Source organism: Neomonachus schauinslandi, chromosome 11, assembly GCF_002201575.2.
Source record: "Neomonachus schauinslandi chromosome 11, ASM220157v2, whole genome shotgun sequence".
In the NCBI taxonomy this organism is placed as follows: Eukaryota; Metazoa; Chordata; class Mammalia; order Carnivora; family Phocidae; genus Neomonachus; species Neomonachus schauinslandi.
In genome coordinates this window covers 53,403,139-53,415,156 of record NC_058413.1, presented here as the reverse complement: position 1 = coordinate 53,415,156, position 12,018 = coordinate 53,403,139, and the positions used below count along the sequence as shown (strand labels likewise).

At 45.2% G+C, this 12,018-nt stretch overlaps 1 protein-coding gene across 1 annotated transcript in view; it reads left to right on the top strand.

Moving 5' to 3' along the window:
• FAM168A (family with sequence similarity 168 member A) overlaps positions 1-12,018 on the top strand; it is a 61,793-nt gene that overhangs the window by 41,318 nt on the left and 8,457 nt on the right. Inside the window, exons 4-5 of the mRNA XM_044919159.1 lie at positions 3,805-3,930; positions 10,792-10,934. Coding sequence (XP_044775094.1) covers positions 3,805-3,930; positions 10,792-10,934 — 269 coding nt within the window. The remainder of the gene's footprint in view (positions 1-3,804; positions 3,931-10,791; positions 10,935-12,018) is intronic.

The following is a 12,018-nucleotide window of genomic DNA, read 5'->3' as shown; positions in this document are numbered from 1 at the left end:
CAGCATCTGAAATAGAAATACTAAAAAGTATGTGTAGAGCTCTTCTCTTCACAAAATGCTTTGTGCCAGACCCTACACTGGCCCTTTAAAGATAAAGACCATAAGACAAGATCCCTATTCTAAAGGAGCTCACAGTTTAGTCGGGGAGACACACAAGCCCCAGCAAGGGGCTTCTAAGAATCACAGAAATTGGGCTAGCGAACCATATGGGATATATGTAGGGACTGTGGTCAAAGGGTGGGAAAAGAAAAGACTTCATAGTAGAGGCAAGTTCATGATTGGTGGATTAATAAATTTTTACCAGGTAGCATTTGGGGAAAGACATACCAGGAAGAGTGAACAGTGTGAGCAAAAATACACAGATGTGACTGTGACACTCCTTGGCATAACCTGGGAATGATAGTTTGTGTGGCTGTAGTGTAGGGTTGGAGAGTGAGAACAGTGAGAGTCTAGAGAGATCACAGGGCTAGATCATGAGGGGCTTTGAATGCTGTACAAGAAGTTCAGCCTTAGCCTGTAGGCAGTGGAGAACCATCAAATGTTTTTAAGATTTTGTGATTAAGTTTGGGTCTTAGAAATATCTCTTGATTGCAGTTTGGAGATTGGAGTTGGCAGGTTTAAAAACAGAATGATGAGGAAGCTGTTGCTGTAGATCAGTTAAGAGATGATGAGAACTTAAATTAGAGCTGTCCATAACTATGGGGATGGAAGATGAGCAGATGCCAAAATTAGAAACTCTCAGACTGGATGACACTTCACTTTTGATTCTCACATGAACAAGTATGAAGCAGTCAGGGAGAGAGTATTACTGCTATGTTAGGAGACAACAGAACTGAAGCTTAGGAAGGTTAGGTGACTTGCCCAAGATCCCCCAGCTAATAAGTGGCACAGCCCAGGTTAGAACTCAGATTTCTTGACTTACTGCATTATTCAGGATGATGGTCCCTTGCTGCCTCTCCTCCTTGTAAGTGTGCTTAACAGATTGTTCCAAGTGTCAGAGGGCGAGAGGGCCCCGTATCCCAGGAAGTGAACAACCCAGCACCTGGATGTGGGCAGCATGCTGTGACTGGGCCATGGCCCTTCACTGCCAAGGGTTCTGTCTCTGTCTCTCTCTCCTTTGTGAATTGAGGAATAACACATATACAGTAGTACATAAAGTGTACTAGTCTCAAATGTACAGCTCAGTAATATTCGATATATGTATACACTTGTATTTAACTACCACCCAGTTCAAAATATAGAACATTTCTAAAAGTTGGTACCTTCCATGGTACCCAAGAGCAGGCATGCCTGCCAGAGCAGCCTCCTCTCTTACTATGCCTCCAAAGTTTCCGTTGGATTGTCTTCCCCACAACTGAGCTCTGAATTGCTACCACCAACAGAATGGATTACTTTAGAATTGTACATGGAAGACGAAGATCATATGGTACAACCAACCAATGAGGAAGTCAGGTTGACAGCTAATATTTGTTGGTTTTCCTGGTCTTCATATTTGTCCAATTATTTAAATTATTAAGTATTAAAATATAGAGAGAAATGGAGAAAATACTAGTATTTGTTTTCTTTTTCAATGAAACCAGAAGAAAATATGCACGTCTTCAAGAACATACGTAGTTTAGTTCACTCACTTAGATAAGACATAATCAAAGGCACAGTCGCACTTGCTTCTTTCCTGGTTAATCGGGAATGTTATTTTATTGTGTGTAATGCTGTCTTGTTCACTCTCTGGTTGGCGTGTGGCTGTGTTGCATCCCCAGCTGGCCCATGAATACCTTGTGTGCAGTGACCATGACCCACGTGTGTTCCTGTCCACCGTGGCACTCCCCTCAGTGCTGAGTGCAGTGTAGGCTTCAGTTACTCTTTGGTTAATTTTGATTTACTTTGTCATGCAGTCCTTCGGACTAATGTCAGACTTTTGGCTTATGATGAAAATTATGGTAAATTATGCACCACTTGGGGAAAAAACTGGACTGGAACAGGACACCCAAATTCTCTGTGGCTAAATTCAGGCCTCCTGCTTCCTTATGGAGTCCCTATGGGGTCTTGAGGACATGTGACTTCTCAGAACTACATGTTTTACTTTTTAGGGAGTTGTTTTGAGTGACCAGGGCTTCCCAGCCACATTGAGTGGCAGGTTCTAAATTTGGGGACATCTTGATAAGAGGTTTCAATACTAATTGGATCCTTTATTAATCCCAACTCCCCTCCCCCATGCCGGGGAAAGGAAACCTTAAGATAATTGTTTAAAACTGACTGCCCTCCTCCAGGTTGTCCGTCCGCAGAGCCATGTCTTGATCCAGCAAAGGCTTTGGACTCTGCATGGAATTCTGCTGGATCTCCATTTCTTCTGCCAGAATTCTCCTTTTAGTGTCACTTTCCTGCCCATGATTTCCTTCTCATTTCTCGGCATCTGCTGTATATATTGCGGGCCATTAATGCAAGTGCAGTGTCAGCCCAGAATAGCTACACTTCTGGCCTTAGTTCGGCAAAACAACAGAGTCCTTGACCTCCTCCTCTGGCCCCAGTACTTCCGTGACAGTACTTCCCCAGTACTACCTGTTACCCGGTTGGGCAGAGGGGTTATGGGATCTCTCTGGAGGTGGACTGCCCTTGCCTTGGTGGAATTAGGGTGTATAGGCATACTTCTCATGCCACCCTGCTTTACCTTAGCCCCTCATTAAAACATTTCAAGTGTATACAGCTGTTACCAGTGTAGCCCCCCGTCCTGCTAATGTTCTTTAAAACCCCTCATGTCCAAGATCTTATCTGAGTGCAAAAGATACTCTTAAAATTATTCTTCCTACTCTAAGAAATTTGGGTCAAAAATGGTTTCTCCTCTAGGAGAAAGTATATCAAGAGAAATCTCTAAGAAGTTAGGCATTTTCCCCCCTTTGAAACCCTCTTTCCTCTCTCCTTTCCCACAGGATACCATGAAGGTAAGTTTTTTGAGTCATTCCCCACTTCTAGATCCATATGAAGCATCATCCTTCAAATTTCTCAAGCTGAGCTTCAGGTCAGCCTGGGAAGTCTCTGAAGATTTCTTTCAAACTGGGCCGCATCTCTGTTTTACACCTGCCCCACGTTTGACATAGAATTTCTTATTGGCCCAGCAGATCCTCTCTCATTCATGAGGGGACATCTCAAGTGGGGCACCAAGCAGCACCTCCCCAGGAGGTATAAAAGGTGTGTAAGAGGTTTATCTGTCTGGCCTTAGCTGGGTGTAGAGGAGAAGGAGTGGGAAGTGCCCCACTGGACAACCTGTGCCTTCTGAACTGCCAGAGCTCAGTCCCTTCAGAAGAGATGACAGTCCAGCAACGTTCATATCACGTGGTAACTCTTTTGAGGTCTCTCTTTGAGAACAACTTATTAAATACCGCCCCCCAGGTGAGATTTCAGGCATAAAAAATGAGTACTCAGTTGATCTGGCCCAGTACACAGTCAGAGGCTCCCAAGTTGCTACATATTAAGAAAGCGGCTAAGGAATATCCCAGAGCCTTAGGCCAGAATGTCAGGCAGTAGGAGGTGGGATTCATAAGCATCTTCATGGTTTTTGGTAGTGGGTAGAAAATCCTGGCTCTCTTAGGCTAAGCTCAGATTTCCTTGGTTTCAGATCATTCGGAAGCTCACTTCAGCACTCCTCCCAACCCACTCACCCATCTCAGAAGGGCTGAACCATCCTGTGTGTCTGAACAGGGCCCCTTGGGTTATATGTTTCCATCCAGCACAAGACCCTTGCTTTGTGTCTGTGATTGTGGTGCCCACTTCTTATTTCTGCCTAATGCCATTCTTGTGTCTTCCCTTAAGCAACTCTGCTGATGAAACAGGCCTGGCCACAGAACTCGTCTTCCTGTGGTACTGAAGGCACCTTCCACCTCCCAGTGGACACCGGGACCGAGAACCGAACTTACCAAGCATCCTCTGCGGCTTTCAGTAAATACAGCCTGTCTCCTCCTTTCTTTGTGCCCCTTGGTTGGGACTGATTTGTCTCTTAGGAAGAAAGGAAAAGGAACTTTTACAACTGACATTATAAGACACTGTTTTTTTTTTTTAATTTTATTATGTTAATCACCATACATTACATCATTAGTTTTGATGTAGTGTTCCATGATTCATCACCAGGTTAACCCATCCCCCTACCCCCCTCCCCTCTAGAATCCCCAGCTTGTTTCTCAGAGTCCATAGTCTGACGTGGTTCGTATAAGACACTGTTTTAAGAGGTTCTCCTACTCACACAAAAAATTGACCTTCCTCATCCAGAAAAGGTCATCCTCTTTGATCATGTACCCAGCTTTGGGGAGACACAAAGCAGTGAGGGAGGGGGGAGGAAGTATGCACCTGGCCAGCAAGTATGATTAGGAAGAGCTGGTACTGCATTTCAAAGGAAAGAACAGAGGGCACCTTTGAAGGCCAGCGGACCCTGGGACAGCGAAGACTCCTCCAGCTAGCACAGGGTTTCTCAGCCTTGCCACTATGGACATCTCGACCAGATGCTTTGTTGTGGGGGGCCAACTTGTACATTGTAGGATGCTTAGCAGAATCCCTGGCCTCAGCTCCCTGGATGCCAGCAAACCCTCATTACGGCAACTAAAAATATCTCTAAACATTTCTAAAGATCTCCTGGGGAGGCAGAACTGCCCTCCACGTGAGAAACACTCCCCTAGCGGAAGCTACACTGTGAGAGCAAGGTGTGTACATGGAGTCCTCAGGGAAGACAGAAACTATCTGTCCAGTCAGATTGCTTACATTCATCTTGAGGTTCAGTGGGGTGACTAATAGTTTCACCTTCACACCTGATTTTTAATACAAGAACGCTCCCCTGGGTAAAATGAGGACCGGTGTTTAGAAATTATTGAGTGGCACTTGGACTCCATAAGAAGACTTTGTGCCTTGTTGGAGCTGTCCAAAAGAGGTGTGGCTGGCTTTGGATGGAGGGGGGTGCTTATTTCTTAAATTGTACCAGCAGGGGCTTGACGTACCCTTGGAGGGAGGCTGCAGACTAAGCCTGATAGTCTGTGGTTCAGTAAATTATTACTCTATTAAATAGATTAGAAGAAAATGCTGCATTTTTTTTCTTTTCTTTAAAATACCCATGTTATTTTCTCTTTAGTTACCATTGCCCCTAGATGTTAACATCAACTTACATTTAAACAACATAACTCTCACCTGTTAGAGGATTTGCTTTCATAATCACCCTCTCATTTAATCTACACTAGAGTCCTATTATTATGGTGGATTTTCATTCAAGTTTGAAAGCTGAGGCTCAGGAAAGTAATGTGTCCAGTGCCATCCAAGTAGCAAGCAGCACAACTAAAAAATGATGATATCACTCAGGTTAAGTTTCAGGTTAAATTTACTGACCTTTTTCATGAGATTAATTTTATTTGTTCAGAGAGGGATGGCAGTAGTAGGGTGTTTTTCCAGGTACCTCAGGTGGAATTGAATGAACATATAGGTAAACAGGCTTATACATACATATTTTCTCTTAAATCCACACATATGGTCATAGATGTATATAGACACACCTACTCTAGTGGAACAGAAAGAGGCCTGGAACGGAAACCAAAAGAGTTGGATTCTAGACGTGGTTCTGTGTAACCTTGGATAATTTATGTCCATGGTTTGGACCTAGGTTTTTCCAACTGTAAAATGAAGAGGCAGAATTAGGTCATCTTTAAGTATCTCTCTAGCTTTTAGACTCCTGATTCTGTCACCTTGATGCTGTGTACACAGTACCCTCCACCCCAGCAGGGACCTCCTTTCTAGCTGCCTTGCCGTGTTGACCGACTGGCCTTCACTCCCATAGCCCCAGGGCACTCATTCCCTCCACAGGCCACCCCTTCTACGGTGAGAATGTCTGAATAATAGAAGGCTTTGCCTTCTCATGTGCAGACATCTTCCTGAAGCCCCACTGAAATGTCCGGCAGCTCCCCCCACTGTCCTCTCACAGGCCGTAACATTTCCTGGAAAGGACCAGAATGCACTCGTTCTCCTTTAAGCAAGTCCTGTGTGAACCTGTGCAATTGGAAAATAGAAGTGGGCTTGACTGACCCTCCCCCATCCACCAGGGCTCCCCCCAGCACACAGATTTTGTGGCTTCTAATGCCACAGAAAATTCAGGGTACTTTGACAGATTCAGTTTTACTGACCCTTGCTTAAGCCTGTTTGTAATTAGGTCTCCCTCCTACTTATTCCGCACTCTCTTGTTCGGCTACCAACAAGGAGACTTGGGGGGTCAAGGCAAGAGTCAGACATAGAGCTTTGTTCAGACATACAAATCTGATGGTCAATAAACCGATTAGTCTAAAAGGCATCCTTGATGTGAGGATCAGTGCCTTTAAGGTGGTAGGGGCTCTCCAACTGAAAAAGATTTATGAGAGTGCAGAAAGATTGAAGGGAGGGCTGAAATGGTTTTATCTCACTAATGTACACACTTTATTTATTATCCTATTTGATCCATCAAATCCTAAAATTATAGTTAGGAACCTGAGAGAAAGAATGGGGCCTCATAAAGCCTCTTTTATAAGGCAGAGCAGGGACTTCTCATGATCTAATTCCTTTTTTTTTTTTTTTTTTTCCTGTCATGATACTGCCTTTAGTAAAATAAGGACACAAAGGCCAATATGTCAAATGTCCAAGATTGGACTGCAGAGACCTATAACTCAGAAAGGAGCCCTGCCCAGGGCATGGTAAACCCTAAACTCTGAGTCCAGCTCTCCACTGATTTGCTGTGCAGTTTTGGGAAGGTCGCTGTTCCCATCTCAGCTCCAGGTTCTTCATTTGACACGTAGAGAGTTGAATGCAAGTCTCTAATGTCCTTAAGGCATAGCATTCCCAAGTCCTAATTCTGTAACCTTCAGGCTTAGGTAGAAATCCATTCACAAGTGCCAGGCCTCCAGTGAGGGAGCTGAGTCTGAGTTCATGTGAGCAAAATCAGTGAGTTTTTTTTTTGCATCCAGCCTAACAGCTTCTTTTACTTAAATGCAGAGTAATAAATCCTAAAATTTTGTGTTACCCAAGGTAGCCCCGGCTCCAGCCCCAGGGGAATTTCTAATCCTCAGTTGTATGGACAGGACCACCAAATCAGTTATAGAAAGTCCTCTGCAATGATTTTCTCATGAAAGTTTCACTGAAATACTCAGAGACTTAGAACACCAGCACTAGAATGGTCTGCTGATATTGTCAAGTCCAAATGAGGGTATTCCTTGAGAGAAGAATTGACCTGACTCACGGACAGAGCCCGGGCTGGGGGCCCAGGCAGTTTCTGCAGCCTCCTGAGCCAGATGGAGACCTTGAGAACCATTGTAGTTGGAGGAAGGAGCATTGAATCCTGAGTCCTGGGCGAGCAGTTGTGCTCTCTGAGCCATCTATTCCGCATCTCATCTGTGAAATGTTTGTGTTGGGCTTAATGATCTCTAAGGTCTCCTTTAGTTCTGCAGTTCTACTTCTCCCTTCTCAAACTGTCCGGACAAATAAGCAGGGCCTTCTTCTGCAGCATTGTCTTTTTGCCAGCCAAGGGCATTTTGGCGGCTGATTTGTATTCTGAGTATGTGTGTATCTCATTTTGTAATATGAAGAAAGGGAAACATTCTCCGACAAAGTTATTCTTAGATGTGGAAACAAAATTCTCCTGCAGACTCTTTTTTTTTTTGCAGACTCTTGGAGCTTTTTTATTTTCCTCAGAGAGGGAACCTCAACACTTTGTAAGATGATTGTCCTTGCGGCATAGAGGGGTAGTGCAGGCTTCCCGTGGGGATAAGAACTCCAGAGCACATTCTTGGGGGAGCATAAGGGAAAGATGCCAGCATCATTGGCTTGTTAATTTTAAAGAATTATAAAGTCATGGTGTTTTAAACCATACGGTTTTAGAATCATAGAATCCTGGAGTCTGTGTTCCAGTTTGGATTGCACCATGGAAGTCATAGCTTAACCTCTCTACTGTAGTCTTGCAGATCAGTCTCTGCTTGCACATCCCCAGGACAGGAAGCTTACTATTTCTCTACACAGTGAGAGAGAGAAAAGAGTAATTGCTCACTTTTATGAAGTGCTTTTAATGTGTCAGGAGCTATTCTGAGGGCTTTGCAATTATTAATGTGTTATCAGAGTAATCCTATGAAGTAGGTACTGTTGTTATCCCCATTTTACAGATGATGAGACTGCTGTAGTCTGTAGCTATTAAATAGCAGGGCTGGGGTTCAGACCCAGGCAGTCAGTCGGGCTCCAGACTACTCATAACAATTACACTGTGCTGTGTAACTTTCAGAGCAAGCTTCTTAGGATTCAGGGGTGTCCTGCCCTTCTGCATAGAAAAGAGATGCTCTCCACTCCAGCAGGACTCCTCATACCTTATTTTATTCCTCAAATCAGGAGTCAGCAAGCTTTCCCTAGAGAGGGCCAAATAATAAGTTCTGTAGGTTTCTCGGGCCATATGGTCTCTGTCATAACTACCATTGTAGCAGGAAAGCAGCTATAGCTGATAAGTAAATGAATGGGCATGGCCATGTTACAGTAAAATGTTACTTCCCAAAATAAGCTGCGATTACAAAAAAAATTAGAGTTTGTATGTTTTATTTATTTGTTTGTTTACTTTTAGTAATCTGTACACCCAGTGTGAGGCTCAAACCCACGACCCTGAGATCAAGAGTCACATGCTCTTCCAGCTGTGCCAGCCAGGCCTCCCTGTAGTTTGTGTGCTTTAAATGTTAATAGCATGAATAAAAGTTTTGGTAACAAATAAATTTGGAAATAGTCTCCTGCATATCCCCGTCTTGGAGATTCATAGTTCATCCTGTCATTTAAAACTTCTCAGAGTCATGGAATAAAAAACAAACTATTCATCTCTATTCTACATTGCTGCTACTCTTCTTTTTGTTTTTGTTTTTTTTAAGCGATTACAATCCTTCAGAATTATATAGTCCATTGTACAGGTATGGGACATGCCCATTTTGAGAGCCCCCTTTGTTTTACAGATAAATCGTGCCCCCAAGGTGAAGGAGCCCTCAGATGGCTCCTTTTAGATGTCACAAACCTAGACTTCCTGTCTTCCCCTACAGTATCTGCTTCACCTGCTCTAACCACGTATCGTATTAGCACCACAGTCTAGAAACTTGGAGGAATCTGCTCCATACTTCTCTCTCAGCTGACTCGTACCTCCATGTCTAGTTTCCAGTTCTTCACAATGCTACCTTCTCATGCATGTATTCTTTCCACATCATCCTCATTGCTACTTATTTCCCAAGCATATTTGACCATAAAACCAGTTTCCCATGGAACAAACTGGTTCTGAAAGGGGGAAGAGTAAATGGCATGATTCCAGGGAATAGGACAGGACACCTTTTGGTGGTACCTTTTGTGACGATCAAATAGCAGCTCTCCTGTGCTACTGAATACCTCATCAGGGGCAGGGGGATGCCAGGTCAGTGCTGTGGACTGAGAAAGATTTGTGACCTTATGGCAGCTTGCTTTTACTTAGGGTTAAGGTAAAGAGACTCAGGATCTTTAGAAAAATGGGATTTTAGTTCAGGAAGAGATCTTCATTCTTAGCCTTCTGTTTTAACAGAATAGGAAACTAAGGCCCAGAGACTCGGCAGTAGTCACTGCAAATTGGAAGAAAGCCTGAACTGAAGCCTAGATTTGTTCTCTTCCAATAAAGCACCCCTCTCCACTCTGCCCCTCAGCCCCTTATTGCAGAATCAGCACCATGTTGCTGACAAAGTCCTTGGTGAGCATCCTGTAGGTAAAAGAGCTGAGTTGAGGCCTGGAGAAGCTCAGTCAGACTGAGCTGGAATGAGAAGCACAGGGAAGAAGTTCCAGCAACACCACATTGGAGAGCAGAAGCCAAGGTTTCCTGGCACTGGCACTTCAACTCAGAAAGAAGTTGTTTCTGAAAACACTTGCCCTTTCTGAGCCCTTTGTATAGAGTAAGAGAGTTGGGGGTCACTTGATGATCACTTGGTTTCCATAGAATCATTTCATTTTGTGTTCTAGAAGAACATAGTCTTGTTCCTGAGTGATTTATGTTTCAAGTTTTTCCTGCAGACATAGGATCTGACTCTATTTTCCAGAAGATTCAAAGGCAGCACAGTTTGATTGAATGGCTGATTGTGAACTCCCTGGGGCCGGGTTCCAGGTTGATGTGAATTTTTGTGAGCCCTGACTTCAGGCCTTCAGGCCACAGCGGTCCTTCCCTGAGCCCCAGGAGTGGAGGAGAGTCTGGCTCTGTGGAGCAGTTCTTCAGCATCTGAAAGGGTCTCTGAATGGTGTTTTCTGTGGGCTTTTGGCCTTAAAATTTGTCGGGGGAACATGGTAGAGAGAAGCCCAAAAAGAGAGATACAAGGAGAAAAAGAGAGAGTCGGGGGGAAAACAGAAGAGAACCAGCAGCGGAAGACGCGCTGGGCCGCTGAGGGAGGAGACAGACAGCAGGAAGACGGAGCGCCGTAGAGAGCGAGCAGACACACGCGCCCGTCTCCCGGTACACAGAACCCCAGACTGTCCGAGCTGCAGGGTCCCTTAAGAGATCATCGGGTTCCAGCCTCTTATTTTATAGATCATACCCCTGAGAACCAGAGATAAAAGATGCCAGAATCACTTACGCAGCCCTGTGCACCAGGACTGAGGGAGCTGCCTCTGGGCCAGGGCTCTCTGGGTGGAGCCCTGTTCTCTGTCTGTTCTCATCTGTGTTTCCAGCCTGGAATCAGCCCCTCCTTGTCTGGGGAGTCGTGCCTGGGACCTGCTGCCTTCCAACAGTGCTGTTCTGTCAACTAATTGGAAGTCTCTCTTATTGCCTTGGTACAGGATATACTGCGGGGACACCATACAAGGTCCCACCGACCCAGAGTAATACTGCTCCGCCCCCCTACTCCCCTTCACCCAACCCCTATCAGACGGCCATGTATCCAATCAGAAGTGCCTACCCCCAGCAGAATCTGTATGCCCAGGTAGGTGCACGTGGAAGCCTGGGCCCACCTCTGCTGCAGGCAAAGGAGCCACCGCCCTAGGTGGGGTGGGGTTGGGTGAGAAAGAGAGGGAGGGCAAGTCCTGGCTCTGGCCACTTGTCACTGTTGTATCATGGAAACAACAGCCCTGTGGTCCACACTCTCCCTCACCCCATCTCAGCTCCTGGAAGGGTGACGCATGAAGTCATTTAGATTAACAGAGCCTAGAATTAGCAAGAGTCCCTGGAGATCATCTAGCTCAATTCCTTTTTATACAGGTGGGGAAGCTGAGACCCAGAGAGGAGAGTGACTTGTCCAAGGTCACACAGGGAGCTATTGGTTGAGTCAGGATGAGACCCAGTGTGTCTAGGCTTCTCCCTAACCCCCACATCTACCCTTCCTTATAAAGTCCTTGAGCTAAACGGAGGAGGTAAGGGCTCAGGCTCTGTTACCAGCTCACTGTGTGATCTTGGGTAAGTTATTCTCTCTCTCTGTGCCTTAGCGTCCCCATCTGGGCTCCTTCAGCTAGAGAATGTATGTACTCTGAGGGGATGGCTGTGACAGGGACTGTATGAGGCTCCAGCATGCACATGGCACATTTTTCTGGGGTGACAATTCTATGTGAGGTTTAAGTAGTGAGGAGAACACTTTGATTTAAAAAACAGCTACACTGTAGGTTAGAATGTGAAACTTTTAAAAGATAAAACAATAGGCTTGAGATGGATTTTTCTTGTTTGTGGTAAGCTGCTTTGCACTATGTTCTCAGACCTCTGGGATTATAAACCCATATTCTGAGGCTCCTGTCAGTAGTTAGTGTGGGCGTTTGAGAAGCTCTGGATTAAGATGATCCAGGGGCCTGTGTCTGTTCCCCACAAAGGTCAGCAGGCCTGTGGGCTGTGGCAGCAGGAAGCAACCATGCGATCTAGGCAGTGGGAAGTCACCTTAGACCTCTGTCTCCATCCTCACCTCTTCGCCTAAGAGAAATAGTAAGAGACATCTGAGGAAATGCTGTGCATTTGTGACAGTTTCCAGTAGGCGAGATGGCAGTACTACACTAACGTGACCGTCGCACTAGTGATGCTTCATG